The following is a 21,106-nucleotide window of genomic DNA, read 5'->3' as shown; positions in this document are numbered from 1 at the left end:
GGCACAGAATCAGTCACCTCACACACAAATATTTTCTTGCCCTTAATATACTTGACCAAAATTCCCTTCCTTTATAATATCTTATCTGATAAAGTATTCAAATTTGGACAAATTCCAAATAAAGATGTACTCAAGTTAAATAACAGTTCCCAAGAAAGTCAAATTTTTAAATAAACGGAGTGTTGGAAAAAATTTAAGGGGTCATATAAGAGTTCTATTTAATATTAACTCTCCCAGAACAAAACATAAAATGTGTGTGTGTATACTTACTATGCTTCAAGTATACCTATAGAGAGTCTCTTTTGTAGTAAAATAAAGTTCTCATTTTGTAATTTTCATGGATATTTTACTATGAACTATGGTACTTTTCCTTATACTAATCAGGTAAAAGGTTGCCTAAAACTATTTTTTATAAAATTCAAATTTTATGATTTTATAATTAAAATTATAGTTAAATATCATTTATTGAAGTTTATGATTTGATTGATATTTCTATTTATTTCTTCCACGAAATTGACCACCACTGACAGCAAAAGTGTGTATGTATTATGCAATTATAATTACCCAAAAATAGTAACATTTTCAAACAAATGTCTAGAGAACTTAACTTTTGTAGATACAGTCCTTAGAACATCATTAATGCAAGTTGATTAAGAAATTCCGAAACTTGTAAAAAATTAGATATTCCATTAAAATTTTTATAATGAGACTTGGAATCAGTATTTTCTTATTTCAATTTTATTTTTTATGGATAGTTATTAATATAATAACAGTTAACATTTGTAAGTGTTATAGCACTTATTACATGCCAGACATTACTTTAACTGCTTTCTGTATTAACTCACTTAACAACTTAAGTACACACAATTATTTTCACCATTTTACAAATAAGAAAACTAAGACATAGAGGGGTTAAATAACTTGTCTCTGGTTACACTTAATAAACAGTAGATATGTGAATCCAGGCCATGTGGTTCCAGAAGCTATGCTCTTAACCACTACACTCTATACCTATATATACCTATATGTACACCTACGTATATACACACACTCTATACATATATATGTATATATACACACACACACCTACATCTGTGTAGATGACAAACAGCATATTCCAAAGTAAATTTATTTTGATATGTTCAAATATTTGAAAAACTGGACTAAAACTAAGTGTACACATATGATTAGACTTGAAAGTGTGCATGTACCATACCCTGTCATTAAATACACTGCAGGCTGAACTAACAGATAAAGAGAAACCAGGTTCACTGACTAATTATTTTACATATTTATGATAATTTATAATATAAAAATTTAAAGCATATGAGGTAAAATGTCCCATAAAGGGAAACTAAAAAATAATAGACACATTTTATATAGGAAATATGTAGTTTCAAAATCAGACCCTTTTATATAGACAATCTATTTGAATTTATAAGAATGAACTTTATCTAAAGCCAGCTTCCTTCCCTAATATTAAATATTATATATATAACATTTATAAACTTATATATAAAATATAATTTATAGGTTATATATATAATGTCATTATATATAAATATATACATTATAGGGGCACCTGCTGGCTCAGTTGGTGGAATGTGCAACTCTTGATCTCAGGGTTGTGGGTTCAAGCCCCACGTTGAGTGTAGAGATTACTTAAAAATAAAATCTTTACAAAATACATATATGATATATGTTTAAAAATATATTTTATATATATATTTGTTTGTTTTACCATTTGCCGCCTTGCTTCTTCAAAAGCACGCTTCTCTTCTTCTAAACGTTGTCTTGCTTCCTCTTCAGCTTGCCTCCTTCGGTTTTCTTGTCTTTGTCTTTCCAATTCTTCAAAAGTTAGTTTCAATTTTCCAGGAGAAAGTGATTCTTTTTTTGCCTCGCTTTCTAGTTCATCATCCTAAGAAACATTGTGAAAACACATCTGTTAATCATAAAAGGAAATGCTGGTAACTTAACTGCTTTGATTTGTTCCTAAAAAAAATAAAAATAAAAAAAAATAAAAATTACCATGACCAATGAGAGACACTTCGCTTCCTTGAGAGATCGCCGTTGTTCTTCGTATCTTATTCTTTTATCTTCCTCATACTTGACCCTTTCTTTTTCTTCTCGTTCTTTCTCTAGATCCTCAAAATTCTTTTTTATCTTTCCAGAAGTTTTGTGTGATTTGACAGGTACCACTGTTACAAGTAGTGAATCATCTCCTTCCTAATTTATAAAATAGATAATTAGCATATTTCTTGCTAACCAAAATTTAGGTTTCATGGGCTTTACCTCCAGTATTGGTGAATTTCATTACATTGCCATCAATGTTACGAAGAACAAAAATTTATATATATATATATATTTTTTTTTTAAACATTTCTAATCAACAGTTCTTTCTCTGGATTCATTGTACATGGAGTTAATTTAACTGAAATCCATTGCTTCAGGTTCAAGGAGCATCTTCTTTCCCGGAAGGTGGTGTTAATACAGCTGTTTGGCTAAAACCGCATGACATCATCTGAATTTAGCTGTCCGTGCACTAGTTCCACAAAAAGTGATGTGCATGTGAGTGTACTCGGAATCAATTTGATGGTGGATAGATTCAGTTTAAACACACACAAAAAGTCTCTCCGTAGGACTTTTTTCTCCATACAAGTTTTTAAATACGTAACAAAACTATTATTTAATGAGGAAAAACAAACAGTATTTCCAAGTTATTTATAAAACACTTATAGATAATACTCATTGGCATTTGGTCCTAGTAAAATATTCTTAAACTTGTTTTTAAAATTCAATTAGTTCTATTACATAATCTGTTGTTACCTCTGAACTTTTTTCAAAAAGAAAGCAAGTTATAATACGTTAACATGTGCCCCTAAGATAAAATTGCTTCCAATTTATGTGGCTGTAGTTTTAGGCACACCATCAAATTGACTGATGTTTAACTTTCTTTGTTAGATAAAAAGGGATTAACTAAAATTTTTGTGGCTGTTAAGCATTCCTTCATGGTACTCAATACTGTACTTTCTACTAGTATGTGATAACCAAAACAAACTATCAAGAACTCTGAGGGGAGAAGACAAATGATGAAAAAACCCCTGCTTTTTAAAAATGTTAGCTTTCAACAATCTCGACTATTAGTAACAGTTCAAGAAATACGTAGTCTTGGCTCAGTATCTTAAACTGAGACTTGCGTCTCTAACCATGAAAGCAAAAACATACTTTTTTTTCATACTTTTAAGACACTAAGCTCGTGTTTGGAAGTGCAAAAGTATGATCTTGCTTTTGCAAAATACTTTTGTCCTTTTTGCTGTTGTTGCTATAATTATAATAAAAGTAAAAATGCTTTTAATTTTTTAATTAAAAGATTACTTGTGAATCAGATAATTTTAGGTGATGTTTCATTAAAGGAAATGTCCATTTACCTCTGGTGTTGATTCAGTTCCCGTATTGTTTATGTCCTCAATCTATTGAATGAGAATTTCATATCATTACATTACATTGAATTTCTGCTTTCTGCTTTTAAATATACAATTGAAAAGTAATTTAGCTGTGACTTATGGTAAATTTTCAAATTTATAATTTTGAAGTATTTTTATGTTTCTCCAAATTAGCCGATTATGTCCTTTTAAGTGGAGATTAAACCTTATATTAGTTTTTGTATTTGACATCAAAATCAATATCTAGGGAATATATTAAGAAAAAAATTAAGATAAAGCCTACCTTTGTAATTCTGGAATTTGAAAAATGGACCAAACTCTTATGACCTGCTGTAAGCTTACAAGTAGCAATTATTAATTAAATTACCAATTTAAACTGAGATACATTTCTCCATTCTCTGTCTCTGCCGCAAAGTAAAAACTACATTAGTATTCAAATATTGTGCAATATAAATATGTGGGAAAAATATAACTGACACAGTAATACAGTGCAGTGCACTAGCTTTCACATGGCTAGTTTAGAAGGGGAAAGAATTCTGGTAGATATAATTTTTTACTCTCTATTTTGACCACATCTAGGAAGGAAAGGCCCTCATTCAGTAGAAGAGGTCTCCACTTGGACATTACTCATAAGAAACACCATTAGGGTAGCTTGAGGGGCAGGCTAATGTATGTAACAGAAATGAGAAAGAAGATAGGTGATTTAAATAATGCAATGCTTGAGATCTCAGGAAAGGGAAACATAAGCAATGGGAAAATGGGAGAAGTTAGAAAGTAAACATTTATACTGTTTATTGTTTAAACATGATTTTTAATATCAGTGAAGGAGTCTGGAAGTAGTTTCTTCCTTATGCAGGCTAATGGAATTCTGTTGTACCTTGGGTCATAAAAGGAACTGGACTGGCTAAGTCCCTGTTCTTCATCATTTCACTTTCCTTTTCTATATTCTCTGTCATAGGAGAATTAATACATTTTATTAAGATACCAAATTTCTTGAAAGATAAATTCTGAATAATTAAAAATAAACCTACTTTACATTTCAATAATTTTATTAAGTTTTGTTTAGAATAATTTTTTGCACAATTATATATTACACTGATTTATTGTATAAATGGTGAAGGTTTTATTGAATGATGTATTGTACTAAGAAAAATTTTAAGCTATAATAAAATAATTACAAAATTATTTCTTTTCAAGGGCACCTGACTGGTTCTGTTGGAAGAACATACAACACTTGATCTCAGGGTCATGAGTTCAAGCCCCACACTGAGTGTAGAGATTACTTTAAATAAATAAATAAACTTAAAAAAAAAAAGTATTTCCCTTCCAAAGAATGCTAACAATTCCTTGACAAGTCGCATTTGTCTCTCAATAAAAAGTTTTAGGAGATATGGTGAGAAGCCAGACACTGAAAGTACAGGAAAGATAAATTCTAAATATCTTAACCCCAAATTTCTTTTACTTGCTGCTAAAACCTCAGATTTTTATTAGCTTATGGTAAGATAATAAATTATATCTGGAGTGTTTTTTGTTTTGTTGTATGCTTTCTTCTTTGCTCATTTTAAGCCGTTATCAAAACTTTAACAGAAGACAGAATTTTGTTTCCATTGGGTTTCAATAAACAAAGAAGGTGAATTTGTCTGAGTGGCCATGGTGTCAGTATATTCACAGAGAACTGAGACATTCAGTTCTGTTACAGTGTTGGCTCTCAGAAGCTGCCATTGAAGAGCTGCTTCCCAACTATTTCTTTCGATTATGAAAAGGAAACTCCTTTTACTCCTTCCCAGAGCAACTTTCTTTTGTCCCCTTTATTGACAACATCCCAGTCCCCTACCAATAAATTCTCGTTTTGTAAGTTGACAGACGTTAACCTTGCCCATCAGAGTATCCTCAAAGATAACCAGATTATACTAAGATTCTCCCCCAAATTTTATTGATCTTTGATTCTAACATCCAGTATACAAAGTTTACCCATTTTTAATTCATCATAAGACCCTAGAATCTGGTACTTATCCTCCTGACTCAGGAATCCCTTCTCAAGCATTCTTGAATCATAGCATTGTACAAGTGGGTTTTTCAAATTAATGTTAAGGCTTTTTTTTTCTTGGTTGTGGGGCTTAAACCAACAACCCCAAGATCAAGTCACATGCTCCACCAACTGAGCCACCCAGACGCCCCAACATTAAGACTTTTCTTGATTACCTATGTCATACTTCTTAAATTCAAAGATTCAATTTTATTAGACTTGAGCAGAAAATGTACTTAAATTTTAAAATTGGGCTTTCCATATTTGTAAGATAAAATTACTATTAACAGTTTATTTTGCTCTACCTACATATTCTCAAATAATGTAATAAGGCCAAAATTTTCATTACCCAGGACTCTATGGCATCCTGCCATGTAGTTTCTGGAGTTACTAAAGAAGTGTTATGTTGTTGTTGTTTTCATGATACCTTGTCTTCCTCTCTCTTAGTATCTCATGTCTTCATCATATTCAAACGCACCTCTTCAACACACACCCAGTTTTTCTGTGAGAAATCACTGCCCACATATTCAGTTCTTGCGGTTGTAATGGGTCTTAAAATCTAGTGAGTCTAGTTAGTGCTTTTTGAAAAAGTATAGACTTAAAATAAGTAGACTAACCCCATGCACATACCCACTGTTTGTTGTCAAGTACCTTATTAATTATTTATTTTATCATTTATTACCTTCTTTTATAATGTATATTATAAATATAATTACATATGCTAATATATTTTATATTTACAATATAAAATCTGTAATACTTATAATATTTGTACTCCTGGGTGAAATTTCATTGCAAAATGAATTCTCATCTTTGATGACCAGAGATGGCAGAGATAAAGTACACACCATCCTTTCTTTAGATAAAGAGGTACAAAGTGATAAAATATAGGAAATTCCAGTTCTTTTCTATAATTCATCCGGCATATGTCATTATATGCCACTATACAAGTGGCTATTTGTGCCACAGAAAGTTATTTGCAAAGTCTGGGTAAATAAATGTCTTTGACATTTAGGTATGGCATATGCTTTGTCTTCTTTGTCATTTTTCTCTTTAGAAAGGTAAGAAACTGGAAGGAGCGTAGCAAATAGGTTTATGGCACTTAAAGAGTAGGCAAAAAAGAGCCAAGTACAATTTCACAATAAAAATGGTTTTATACTGTGAAGACTATGTTAATTTGTTAATGATAAAAGAGATGGACGAGAAACTAACATGGTTTCATGACATTTTATCTACATGTACTATTATTTAGGTGAAACATTTACAGCCTACTTACATTGTTCTAAGTGCTTTGTATTTATTAACTCATATAATCTTTTACTTTTTTTTAAGATTTATTTGAGAGAGACAGAGAGCACACGTGCTTGAGGGGGGCGAGGACAGAGGGAGAGAAAGAGGCAAAGCAGACTCTCCACTGAGTGGGGAGCCTGACACAGGGCTCGATCTCAGGACCCTGAGATCATGACCTGAGCTGAAACCAAGAGATGGACACTTAACTGACTAAGCCATCCAGGCACCCCTCATATAATCTTACTTACAACTCTAGGAGATAAGTACCATCTCAATAAGCTCAATACACTGACCATCTCTTTTGATCTTACAAACTAGGTTAAGTACATAAACAATATCACTGTCATCTTTTCAAGTCTATGACTACAGATAATTTATAATGTAAAATATCAATGCATGAAAGAAATCTTGTGAATTGATCAATTCTTAATAAAATAAGATTATGACTATTAGAACTTCATGTTTCTATGTCATTATAATCAATCATTTTGAGAGATTAGCTTTTTCTGGAAATTAGATCAGATTCTTGAGGGTTTTTTAAAATAGTTTATTTATATATTTGACAGAGAGAACACGCAGGGGGAGTGTCAGGCAGAGGGAGAGGGAGAAGCAGGCTCCTCACGGAGCAGGAAGCCAGATGGGGAGCTCCATCCCAGGATCCCAGGATTATGACCCAAGCTGAAGGCAGACACAACCGACTAAGCCACCCAGGTGCCCCCAGATTCTTGGGTATTTTAAAAATACTTACCAACCTCTTAGTTCTCATGCTTTAAGCTAAAATATATGGGAATTCTAAATTCATTAAAAAGACTATACAAAATCATAATAATTTTTTTCTCCCCTCTAATTTGTGCCCTGCAGCTATGGGCATCAATAATGGCTATCTGAAGGAAAGAGCTGTCACACATTTCTCCCCTTTCCTACCACCAACTTAAAAAACAAACAAAGCTGGGTCGCCTGGGTGGCTCAGTCAGTTGAGCAGACGTCTGCCTTCAGCTCAGGTCATGATCCCAGAGTCCTGGGACTGAGCCCCACATGGAGCCCCGGCATCAGGCTCCTTGCTCAGTGGGGAGCCTGCTTCTCCCTCTGCCTACCACTCCCCCTGCTTGTGCATTCTCTTTTTCTCTGACAAATAAATAAAATCTTTAAAAAAAAAACCAAAAAACAAAAAAAGTTAATAAGCTAGCTAATAACACCATTGTAAAATAAAACGTGATTTGTTTCCAATTCTTAAATAGGAAGGTATCTTAATTATGCCTTATTGTATAATAATAACCAACAAATATTTATTCATTACTATTGAAAGACCAGCATATTGTGGATATTTTATGTGAAACTACCTTACATCTTTGTAAAACCCTGTAACATGTCAGGAAAAACAAGAAATGTGGACCGTGTAAGGAATACGGACTGAATGACAAGATGGTATATAACAAAAGTTATATCAACATTCAACCTTAAAATAACTACATTCTGCCCTTATCCTTCTAGGCATTTGAAAATAAATATCTGTACTTAAAGTAGATCTTGTTTTCAAGTTAGCTGCTATTTAATAAGCTAATGTTATATTAAAATATTTTAATTAGACATTGTACTGGTAAGGTTTACTCTGTACAATTAGTTTATGAAGCAAATACCAATTTAATATTTAGTGTATACCTGCTCAGCCCTTTTTGCTAATTCACGTTGTATCTTCCTCTTCTCTAACATATCCTGCTCAATTCTGCGTCTTCGTTCCTCCTCTGTCCTCTTTCTTTGCTCCTCTTGCCTTTGTTTCTCCATTTCAGCAAATCTACCTTTAACAGTACCTAAGAACATAAGAAACACGTTTGATATTTTGCTACACTTCCCTTTCTTGCAATTTCATTTACAATTTACCTCTGAAATTTCTTACCTGTTAGCTTTGGGACATAAGCCTTTTCTACTTTTGAAGATACCTCTTCCTCATCATCAGAAGCAAGCATTTCTTTAATCTAAATGATTAAATAAATATGAACATGCCCAAAATTTAGACTAAATTATATTATATACAGAGTTTGAAATTAACTTATAACCACAACAATTATTTTAATTATAGTTAATATAAAATATAGTTAATATGAATAATAAAGTGTAAATTAAAAAGATGAAAATGAATTTTGCACAAGAATAAAATAAAATAAAATAACCTCCTGCTTTCTCCTGTTCCATTCTCTCTCTCTAATATATTGTTCTTTTCTTCTTTGTTTTTCATCTCTAGATCTCCTTTGATTTCTTTCTTCCCTGGCTTTCTGCATGGCTTCAAACTTATCCTTTACATCACCCTTGCCAAGTTTTGGCACATAGGTTTTTGGGACAGGTTTAGATGAAGAAAGCAGAATCTTCGTTAGAAGGAAATAAAGAGAAGAAAGTTAAAAAAAAAAAAAAAGACAGGAAGAAATCAGGTAAAGATAGATCAGAATAAGCAATATAGAAATACTTATTGAAACAGAAAATAGAAACAAGTTTGTAACATTTGTACAATCAAAATCTGATTACTTTCTAAAGTCTAAGTATGAAAAATAAATTTTAGAAAATATGAATAAAAACTTCATTAATATAAAGAAGTTCCATTTTGTAGGGGTGTTTCACTGAAGCTTAAGGCTAGTAAAATATAAAAATTGAGTACTAGATTCTAATTGAAAACAATATACTTTCTCTTCCTACACCATTATTAAAAATTCAGATCTGACATCTCTTAAAAGATACCAGGACTAATTTCAATAAATTAGGTGAAGGTGAAGACAAAGCAAAAGTTCAGGCTTTTAAGTTTAAAGCCTAATTCATAGATCAATACTCTTGCTCGTTTCCCTATCAAATATGAATAAAACTGAAGGGCAGTCCTTTATTTCCACGTGAGGCTGAGGTGTGCCAGGGTCTTTACTTACAAGCGATTCAGAGGTTGTTAGTACTGCTGTACTGCCCATCTAGAACTTCTGTAAACCAACATTAAAAATGTGTAAAAAGGCTGTATCGTTTCAAGTCGGTTGAACTCTTAAGATGGCAAAAGAGCTTCCCAGGAAAGGAGGAATCTAGTAAAACACTGGAGAAAAGATTTCCCTCTACTCTAAAACCAGGAAAGCCAATTATTTTCATCATTTTGAAAATTAAGCTGATCGCTAAAAAGTTTCAGTAAATAAAACCTTGGTGCCTCAGAACACCAAAGTTTTCTCCTGGTGATAATGGCAAATTACTTATTAATCTGTGGCATACCCAGCCTCTATTTTATTATTGTCTTATAGTGTCATTGGCCATTTAAGGTTTTTTTAAACTTCATATTGTTGGGTGTCAGCAACTGAACTCTTCTCACTACAACTCTCAGTAACTACAGCCAAGAGCCAGAAAAAGGCAAAGAGAAGTTTTACTGTAGCTACTGGAAGAAGTAGCTGAGAAGGAGCCTCACCTGAGAGTGAATTATTGCTTTCTCCTGAAGATATACATCAAATCTTTTTTAATACAAAAAAATAACTTCTAAGACTTATCAAGGTATTAAAATTCTATTCAAGGTGCTAGCCGTCACATCCACTTCGCAATCATTCACAAATTTAATAATTATGCTGCCATGATTAGAATCCAAATGAAAATACTGGGCCCAAGAACAGCCTGTGAATTTTAGCTTTTACATTTTCTATCCTGACACTATGTCATTGTGAACTATCACCTTTTCACCAAGCAACTGCCTTTCCACAGCTCTATGTTTCCTTTTTTTTTTTTTCTTTTTTCTTTTTTAATGTTGGAGACTTACCTCAGCCTTTTGGGAAATATCATTCATGTTTGCTGTATGCGGTCTCCGGATGATTTTGGAGCTTTGTATATTTTTGCACCTGAAAAAGTATGTTAGAATTGAGTAATAATTTTTAATGACTTAATTCTTCGTATGCTGTGTACTTTCGTAAACAAAAACAGCATGTTAACTGCTCCTCAAAAAATACACAATCCCGGCAAGTAATAAACTGTGATAACCTTCAGCTCTGTTTCCCAAGATTCAGGGTATAGAATGTACAAGGCACATGGTATTAAGAGATCCTTATAGGGGCATCTGGGTGGCTCAGCTGGTTGACTGTCCAACTCTTGATTTCACCTCAGGTCATGATCTCAGGGTCGTGAGATCAAGTCCTGCGACGGGCTCCATGCTCAGCATGGAGTCTGCTTGAGCTTTTCTCCCTCTGCCCCTCCCCCTGTTCATGCGCTCTCTCTCAAAAAATTAAATCTTTAAAAGAAAAAAAGATCATTGTAAATTTATGATTCAGAACAGCTTGGTCAAGTACAAGTATCAAGTACACTTGCAAAGAATTTGTATTCTGCAGTTACTGGGTATATTTTCTATAAATATCAACTAGGTCAAGGTAGTTGATTGTGCTATTTAGATCTTCTGTGTCTTTACTAATTTTTTTGTGTGGCCTAGCTCTTCTAACAGTCTTCAACTATGTGGATTTCTTCCTGTCATTTTTTTTTCATGTAATTTCAAGCTCTTTTAAGTGCATATGCATTATGATAGCTTATTTTTGAATTGACTCCGTCAGTATGAAATTTCCTTTTGATCCCATTGTCTTGAACTTACCTGATATTAAAATAGCCACACCAACTTTCTTAAGTTTAGTCTGCATGATGTATATAATTTTCTAGCCATTATGTACTTTCAACCTACATCTTTATATGTAAAGTACCTCTCTTGGACACAGTATATAACTGGATCTTGCTTTTTTGAAAAAAATCACTCCTCATAGTATCTTTTAATTACAGTGGTTTGTCCATTAACATTTAATGTAATTATTTATATGAATGGACTTAAGTCTACCATTTTACTATTTGTTTCTGTTTGCCTCTTTTCTTCTTCCTCTATTACTCTTCTCTTGCCTACTTCTGAATTGAGTAATTTTTAGAATTTTATCCATTGGCTTAAAAAAATTTTAACAGTTGGGGCACCTGAGTGGCTCAATCAGTTAAATGTCTGCCTTTGGCTCAGGTCATGATCCCATTGTCCCAGGATCAAACCCTGTGTCAGGCTCCCTACACAGTGGGGTGCCTGCTCTTCCTCTCCCTCTGCCTCCTGGCCCGTGCTCCCACTCTCACTCTATCTCAAAATAATAAATAAAAATCTTAAAAAAAATGTTTTAACAGCTTTCCTAATTGACATACAATAAACTACACTTTTAAAAAGTGCACAATTTGGGAAGTTCACATATGTGTGTACCTGTGACACCATCACCACAATCAAGATAATATATACATTACCCACAAAAGTGTTCTCAGACCCCTTAACTCCCTCCTTTTCTTGCTTTTCCCACCCCCGTCCCCAGGCAGGTACACTTTTGGTCCCTGTAGATTAAATTTTCTATAAATGAAATCGGATAGTATGTACTCTTTTGTCAGGCTTCTTTACCCACATAATTATTTTTGAGATTCATCCATGTTGTTACATATATCAATAGTTCATTCCTTTTTAGTAGTAAATATTATTCCATTGTATGACTATCCCACAATTTGTTAACCATCTGTTGACTGATATTTGGGTTGTTTACAGTTACTATTACACAGAAAGTTGCTATGAATATCCACATACAAGTCTTTGTGTGAACATACTTTTTTTATTTCTCCAGTAGGTAAAGTATAATGGCTACACCTTATGGTAGATGTATAACTCCTTAAAAAACTGCCAAGCTGTTTTCTAAGTGGCTGTATCGTTTTATCTTTCCACCAATAGTGTACGAGAGTTATAGTTTCTCTACATCTTCACCAACACCTGGTATGGTCGTCTTAATTTTAGACATTCTAAAGGTGTGTTGTGACATCACACTATGGCTTTAATTTACATTTCCCTAATAACTAAGGCTATTGAACATCTTTTTGTATGTTTCTTTTCTACCTGTAAATATTCCTCGATGGGAGTATCTGTTCAAATCTTTTGCACATTTTGTTACTGGGTTATGTTCCATTAAGCTTTGTTGTTTTTTTATTTAAAGATCTACTTATTTATTTTAGAGACACAGAGTGAGCAAGTGTTGGAGGGGTGGGAAGGGCAGGGGAAGAGGCAAAGAGAATCTCAAGATGACTCCCCACTGAGAATGGGGCTGGATCTCAAAACCCTGAGATCATGACCTGAGCTGAAATCAAAAGTGTGACACTTAACTGACTGAGCTACTCAGGTGCTATTTTCCATTAAGTTTTGAAAGTACTTTATATATCCTGGATACAAGACCTATATCAGATGCATAATTTGAAAAGATACTCTCCCAGTCTTTTGTCTTTTAATTTTCTTAATAATGTCTTCTGAAGATCAATAGTTCTTCATTTTGAGAAAGTCCATTTTATCATATTTTCCTTTTATACTTTATGCTTTTCTTGTTGTACTGGCCTAACCTACAATCACAAAGAATTTATCCTACATTTACTTCCAAGAGTTTTATAGTTTTAGGTTCTATATTCAGGTCTTTGATCCATTTGGGGTTGATTTTTGTATATGACAAAAGTTCATATTTTGCCTGTGGATAACAATTTCTCCAGGACCACTTATTAAAAAAAATGTATCCTCTCTCCACTGAAATGCTTCTTGCACTTTCATCAAAAACCTACTAACCATACATGGGTGGGTCTATTTCTGGACCCTATTCAGTCTGTCTCTCTTGATGCCAAGAACAGTTATTTTTCTTTTCTTTTTTTTTTTTTTAACTACAGTCATCATGCCAGTGTCTTGATTAGTGTTTTTTTTTTTTTTAAGATTTTATTTATTTGAGATAGAGAGCTCAAGTGGGAAGGAGGTGCAGAGGGAGAGGGAGAGAGACAATCCCAAGCCGACTCTGCGCTGAGTGGAGCCTGATGTACGGGTCAATCCCAGGGCCCTGAGATCATGACCTGAGCTAAAATCAAGAGTCAGACACTTAACCGAGTGAGCCACCCAGGAGCCTGATTAGTGTACTTTATAATAAGCCTTGAAAAAGTTAGTTTAACTCTGACTTTCTTTTTTAAAACTTGTTTTGACTATCCTAAGTCCTTTGAATTCACATATAAATTTTAAAATCAGGTCATCAGTTTCTGTAAAATGCCTGCTGAGATTTTGATTGGGACTGCATTGAATCTGTAATGACATCTTGAGACTTCTAATCCATGAATTCTCCATTTTTTTTACTCTATCTATATAACTCTCCATTTATTTACATCTTCTATAATTTTCTCAGAAATGTTTTGTTGTTTCCAGGATGCAGGTCTTCCACATTTTTGCGAGATTATCTGTAAATAATTCCATACTTGTTGATGCCATTTTAAATGATGTTATTTTTTAGAATTCAACTGATGATCATTTGTTGCTAGTATATAGAAATATAATTTTTTTAAAGATTTGTTTATCTCAGAGAGAGAGCGAGCAAGCATGTGCGGGGGGTAAGTGGGGAGAGGCAGGGGGAGAGGCAGAAGCAGACTCCCCGCTGAGCAGGGAGCCCGTGATCACAACCTGAGTTGAAGGCAGACACTCAAGTGTCAAGCCACCAGATGCCCCTAGAAATATAATTTATTTTTGTATTCTAATCTTTTATTTATTTTTTAAAAAGATTTTATTTATTTGACAGAGATAGAGACAGCCAGCGAGAGAGAGAACACAGGCAAGGGGAGTGGGAGAGGAAGAAGCTGGCTCATAGCGGAGGAGGCTGACGTGGGGCTCGATCCTATAACGCCAGGATCACGCCCTGAGCCGAAGGCAGACGCCCAACCGCTGTGCCACCCAGGCGCCCCATAATCTTTTTTTTTTTTTTAAAGATTTTATTTATTTATGTGACAGAGAGACAGCCAGCGAGAGAGGGAACACAGCAGGGGAGTGGGAGAGGAAGAAGCAGGCTCCCAGCGGAGGAGCCCGACGTGGGACTCGATCCCGGCACGCCGGGATCACGCCCGGAGCCGAAGGCAGACGCTTAACGACTGCGCTACCCAGGTGCCCCATATTTTTGTCTTCTAATCTTATATCCTGCTGCCCGGCTAAAGTAACTTATTAGTACCACTGGAGTTTTTTTGTAGATTCCACTAGATTTTCTACATAGACGATTATATCATCTATGAACATATTTCTACTTTTTCCATTCCAATATGGATGTCTTATTTCTTTTTCTGGTCTGACTGTACTGGCTATGGAACCTTCGATACAAAATCAAATAGAAGTAGGGGGAGCAGACATCTTTGCCTTGTTCCTGATCTTAGGAGAAACACATTTAGTCTTTTACTATTAAATATGATCTTAGCTACAGATTTTTCTTAGATGGCCTATACGAGATTAAGTTTCTTTCTATTCCTATTGTGCAAGAGTAATTTCAGGAATGGATGTTGGATTTAATCTAATGCTTTTTCTGTATCTATTGAGATAATCATATGATTTTTATTTTTATTGTAGACTATTTTCAAATGTTAAATCAACTTTACATTCCTAGGATAAACTTTATTTGGTCATGATGCATTATCCTTTTAACATACTGATAAATTCAAATTGATAAAATTTTGTTAAGTTCTGCATCCATGTTTACGGGAGATAGTGGTCTGTAGTTTTATTTTTTGGTAACATCCGCTTTTGTTAACGGAGTAATACTGTTCTCATAGAATGAGTTGGGAAGTATTTCTTCTCTAATTTTCAGTAAGACCTCCCTCATGTACAACTGATATCATTTTTTCCTTAAATGTCTGCAAGAACTTTCCAGTGAAGACATTTGGGGCTAAAGTTTTCTCTCTGGGAGAAGACAATATGATGGAGGTAGATGGGACATGATTCCACGTAATTATTAACAAAGTCCTAACTTTTGTTGTTCAGTGCGCCTGTGGGTGCTTATTACTAACAATACTTTCCTAATAAAAGCAGGCCATGTGTGACCGTGTGTCATTAGCAAGGTTTGTGAGTAATCCGTGTGCCTGAGATAAAGTAGCTCTAGTGCTGCGCTCTTACCTGAGTCACTATCACATCTAGAGTTACCTAGTAGAGATTTCTTCCTGTATAACCAATAAAACTTACCCTTCATTCTCAGAGCTTCTCAAACCTTAGAGTTATTTCTGGTTCATTCTTCTTTTAGATCTCCTAAATTATGATAGATTGTCAAGATTTGTGAAAGTTTCTTTCAAATTTTTTCACATATATTACTTCACTATTTTCATTGCCTCCATAACAATACAGGTGAGGCTTTAGTATCTCATACTTTGATTACAACAATCTGATAATCACACCTAAATCCAAATTTCAATTCTGTGCTTCCTAGTTAGGATTAGGTAACATATGTGAAAAATCCTAGAATACCTAACATTAGTAAGTACCCATAATTTTGATTAATTTCATTACTCATGGTCTCCCTCACTACTTTTTTTACCCTCTTCAGTAACAACCTACATTTCCCTGCAGTGAGCACACAATACATTATTTTTGTAATCTAAAAGAGTAATACCAAAAGGTATGAGAAAAATTTGAGCAATCTCACATAGGATTATAGGGATTAATAAATTTAGCTGAATTAACTCGCCAGAGGGAACTTCAGGGACCGTGTGTGTGTGTGTGTGTGTGTGTGTGTGTGTGTGGTGAAATGAAAGAAAACTGTGTGGTTTGGTGATGGGGAAAAATTAGCCTGTCAAGAACAGTCCTGGAGAATAAATGAATCAGCTACCTTCATTTAATTTTTAAAAAATCTTCAAATTATATCTTGACTTATTTATAGATTCAGTATAAGTTTAATTTATAAATTTAGTATGAGTAAAACCAGTTAAAATAGTCTTTTAATATCATTTCAGTATTCTGAGCTCTCATTTTGAAAGTCTCTGAAAATTTGAATAGTACTAACTTTAACTTTTTAAAATAAAATATAAGCAAGTAATCCTTTGCTGAGTTTGCTCTGTTCTGCATTTTGAGGATAAAAAAAGTAGTAGCAAAATAAGTTTATTGGCTTTCTGTCTTATAGACTTCTCTTTTAAGGTATAGATTACAAACCAGTAGACTCCTGTCTCTTAAATAGTTTTTAAAAAATTAGTTTTAAAAAATAGTTTTGAAAAAGTTTCAAAATCAAGCAGGCAAATATCTATAGGGTTCCTTTACATTTTTTAAAATTATTTTTAGAAATTTTATTTATTTAGAAGGTGAGGAACAAGCAGACTCCACACTGAGCGCAAAGCCCAATGCAGGGCTGGATCTCACAACCCTGAGTTCACCACCTGAGCCAAAATCAAGAGTCAGGTGCTCAACTGACAGAGCCACCCAGGCATCCCAGGATTCCTTTATAAATTTTTAAAAGGTGTGACTCTGCCTGGTAGAAACAGCATTATATTCCAATTGCTAATCCAGATGTCTTTCTGTGTTAAAGTTAAAGGTATGAATTTGACTACATTTGGTTCATTAACTTCACAAGAAAGAATTCTATTCCACAGTCCTTGGTTGTATTGTCTTATCAAAACTATCTCACTAATACATCCTTTGATCACATATGAATAAAATGATGGTAATAATCCAAGCTAACATTTATAGAGCCTTTACTGTACACCAGGTAATATGCCAAGTGTTTAACAAGCATTATATCATCCACTCCCCTCAATAACCCTCTAAGGTAAAAACTATTATCAAACCCTCTCTCAAAATTTCCAAGCCCGGTAGTTTTAAAGTTCTTAAAATATCAAGACAAGAATAATATCTTTGAGTTTATCTAATAGGTTTGAAAATCTAATAGGTTTGAAGTCTGTAAATTGTTACAGATGGGACAACTGAGAGTTAAGTAACTTGTCCAGGACCACACAACTAACCAGTGGTGGACACAGGATAAAGACAGGCAATCTGACTACAGAGTCTGCAGTCTTACCCACTGAATTATGCTGATGCCAAAAAAGCATACAACTGGCGTGTCTGGGGGAGGGAGGGAAATACCAACCAGCTTAGAAGGCTTAACCTACTAGTGTGGCCAAATTATTTGAGAACCATAATTCTGAGCAGTAGAAATATACTGGAATCTCAAAAGACATGACTGAAAGTATTCTCTCCATTTAATGAATTTGTAGTCTTGAGCTGGCAACTGGCAGTAGAACATGGTGCTGGTATTTTGCCCCATGTGAGCACAGCTTTTACTTAAGCAGTTTATTTTCTTTTAAATTGATATGTGCTAGCAGTTATTCTCTTAGAATTACTTGGAGTTAAGGAGATCCCAGAGTTAGGTTACTTAATGATTCTCGAGTACTGAATGAAAAGCAGTTAATTCAGCTGGTGGTGGTTTAGAATTCATTGAGTGAATTCATTCACATGTGATAAAGTCAGGTACTGTTTTCTCTGATTTTAAAAGTGCCCAAGTCAGCAACATGCAAGTTAGCAGTCCTCTTATAATTAATGATAGTGAAAAAATCCAGTAACAATATTCACACATACGTCATTCTCTTAAGGAACAACCTCTCTCATCATTCTGCTGAATTGCCAAGAGTACAGAAGGCTTCTGAATTTATCTAACAGAAAACATTATTTAACAGTGTGCTCTTATACTAAACAAATTCACTTTTAATTATATAAGGACAGTGAGAATTTTGGTTTTATGAGGGACTTTTGAAGTATATGTGATTCCAACAAAGTCATGACATGGACTCTGAAATGTTCAAAAACTACTTGAATGTCACACATGTTAGTGAATCTCAACACTGAACCATAAATTAATTCATCAAGGAAGTTCCTGTGGGAGGGAGTCCAACAGTACTGACATTTAGTCAAGGAATGGATCATTATGCTCTCTAAGCTGCAGCTGAACGTTTTCAGTTTCCTTAAATCTTCTCCTTTCTGTGTCCTACCACCCTCTCTCCATCCTCACTCCACGATGGCCTAAATTCTCTGGCCCCTCCTCCCAGGAGGGCACAATGACCCACAACTCTGCCCAAACTGCCTACCTCTCATATATCAGCCAACTGGGGACCATGTCTTGGACTAAATAACAGCTACTTAATATGTAAATGATCACAGCTTTTTGTGGTGCAATGGTGTATTATGACATAAAAATTCCAGATCATTAATACAGAGAAATCTGTTGCATTTCTATACACTAATAATGAAGTAGCAGAGAGAGAAATCAAGAAAATAATCCCATTTACAACTGCACCAAAAAGAATAAAATACCTAGGATAAATCTAACCCAGGAAGTTAATTTCTGCGTATGCTGAGAACTATAAGACATTGATGAAAGAAATTGAGGGCGACACAAACAAATGGAAAGATCTAATGCTCACGGATTGGAAGAATTAATATCATTCAAACATACAAAACATACCCAAAGCAATCTACAGATTCAATGCAATCTGTATCAAGATACTAATAGCATTTTTCATAGAACGAGGACAAATAATTCTAAAATTTGTATGGAACCACAAAAGACCTCAAAAAGCCAAAGCAATCTTAAGAAAGAAGAAAAAAAACTGGAGGTATCACAATCCCAGATTTCAAAACATATGACACAAAGCTGGCACAGAGAGAGACACGAAGATCAACAGAGCAGGATAGAGAGCCCAGAAATCTATCCACACCTATATGGTCAATTAATTTACAACGAAGGAGGCAAGGTTATACAAGAGGGAAGACAGTCTTTTCAATAAATGGTGTTGAGAAGACTGGACAGCTACATGCAAAAGAACGAAATTAGTCTTTTTTTTTTAAGATTTTATTTATTTATTTGAGAGAGAGATAGCGAGAAAGAGAACAAGCAGGGGGGTGGGAGTGGAGAGGGAGAAGCAGACTCCCTGCTGAGCAGGGAGCCCGACTCAGGACTTGATCCCAGGACCCTGGGATCATGACCTGAGCTGAAGACAAATGCTTAACCAATTGAGCCACCCAGGTGTCCCATGAAACTCGTCTTTCTTATACCATACACAAAAATAAACTCAAAATGGACTAAAGACCTAAATGTGAGACCTAAAACCATAAAATTCCTGGAAGAAAACACAAGCAGTAATCTCTTGGAAATCGCCCTTAGCAACGTATTTATGGATATGTCTCCTCAGGCAAGGGAAACCAAAGCAAAAATAAGCTATTGGGACTACAACAAAACAACAAAGGAAACACAGCAAAGGAAACCATCAACCAGCAAAAAGGCAACCTGCTTAATGGGAGAAGATATTTGCGACTGATATACCCAATAAGGGGTTAAAAGACAAAATATATAAAGAAGTTATACAATTCAACCAAAAAAACAATCTGATTGAAAGATGGGCAGGGGACCCAAAGAGACATTTTTTTCAAAGATGTACAGAGGGTCAAAAGACCTATGAAAAGATGCCCGACATCACTAATCATCAGGGAAATGCAGGTCAAAACCACAATGAGATATAACCTCACACCTGTCAGAATGACTAAGTATCATAAAGATAAGAAGTAAGTGTTGGTGAGGATGTGGAGAAAACATAACCCCAATGCACCAGGACTGCAAACCAGTGCAGCCACTGTGAAAAATGGTATGGAGATTCCAGTGCCTGCCATTCTAATTGTCATATCTCACTCAAAAAGATACATGCACCCCTATGTTTACTGCTGCATTATTTACAGTAGCCAACATATGGAAGCCACCCAAGTGTCCATCAATGGGTGGATGGATAAAGAAAATGTCACACACACACACACACACACACACACACACGAATATTACTCAGACATAAAAAAAAGAAAGAGATCTTGCCATTTGGGTTTACAGGGCATTATGCTCGGTGAAATAAATGGGAGAAAGACAAATACCATATGATTTCACTTATATGCAGAATCTAAAAAAACTAACGAATAAAGAAACAAACCCAATAAATTCTTAAAAAACAGAGAACAAACCAGTAGTTGCCAGAGAGGAGAGAGCTAGAGGGATGGGCCTAATACATAAAGGGAATTAGGAAGTACAAACTCCAGTTATAAAATAAGTAAGTCATGGGAATGAAAAGCACTGCGTAAGGAACACAGTAAATAATACCGTGTATGGTGACAAATGGTGACTACACTTATCGTAGTGAATACTGAATAATGAATAGAACTGCTGAATCAATGTTGTACGCCTGAAACTAATAAACACTGTTAATTACACTTCAATTTTTAAAATTGTATTTTCAGGTTCAATTTTGTCCTAAGTTTTCATAAACTCTCTCTCATACAAAAATTTCCAAACCCGTATCTTTTTAAATTTGGAGAAAGGTTAATACAAATGTATTTTAAAGTCTTTCAAAATATTCTACTAAAGCTTTTGTTGCTTAAGGACCTTTGTAGTAAAATGTTCAGAATTCTATCCTGATGACACTTTCTCAGTTAACTGCTGATTTTTTTAAAAAAAAAAGATTTTATTTATTTATTTGACAGAGAGACACAGCCAGAGAGAGAGGGAACACA

The 21,106-nt window shown here is 34.4% G+C and overlaps 1 protein-coding gene across 5 annotated transcripts in view; it reads right to left on the bottom strand.

Moving 5' to 3' along the window:
• Positions 1-21,106, bottom strand: part of NEXN (nexilin F-actin binding protein) — a 48,951-nt gene that overhangs the window by 14,515 nt on the left and 13,330 nt on the right. For 2 of the 5 annotated variants that reach the window (XM_034653722.1, XM_034653723.1), the window contains exons 2-8: positions 10,523-10,601; positions 8,928-9,119; positions 8,654-8,732; positions 8,419-8,567; positions 3,429-3,470; positions 2,029-2,226; positions 1,742-1,918 (exon numbers count right to left, since the gene is read on the bottom strand). In XM_034653722.1, coding sequence (XP_034509613.1) covers positions 1,742-1,918; positions 2,029-2,226; positions 3,429-3,470; positions 8,419-8,567; positions 8,654-8,732; positions 8,928-9,119; positions 10,523-10,601 — 916 coding nt within the window. The remainder of the gene's footprint in view (positions 1-1,741; positions 1,919-2,028; positions 2,227-3,428; positions 3,471-8,418; positions 8,568-8,653; positions 8,733-8,927; positions 9,120-10,522; positions 10,602-21,106) is intronic. The other 3 variants (XM_034653725.1, XM_034653726.1, XM_034653724.1) reach the window with 2 other exon arrangements.

Source organism: Ailuropoda melanoleuca, chromosome 2 (genome assembly GCF_002007445.2).
Source record: "Ailuropoda melanoleuca isolate Jingjing chromosome 2, ASM200744v2, whole genome shotgun sequence".
In the NCBI taxonomy this organism is placed as follows: Eukaryota; Metazoa; Chordata; class Mammalia; order Carnivora; family Ursidae; genus Ailuropoda; species Ailuropoda melanoleuca.
The sequence above is the reverse complement of the archived record's forward strand: the minus strand, read 5'-3'. Positions and strand labels throughout refer to the sequence as shown.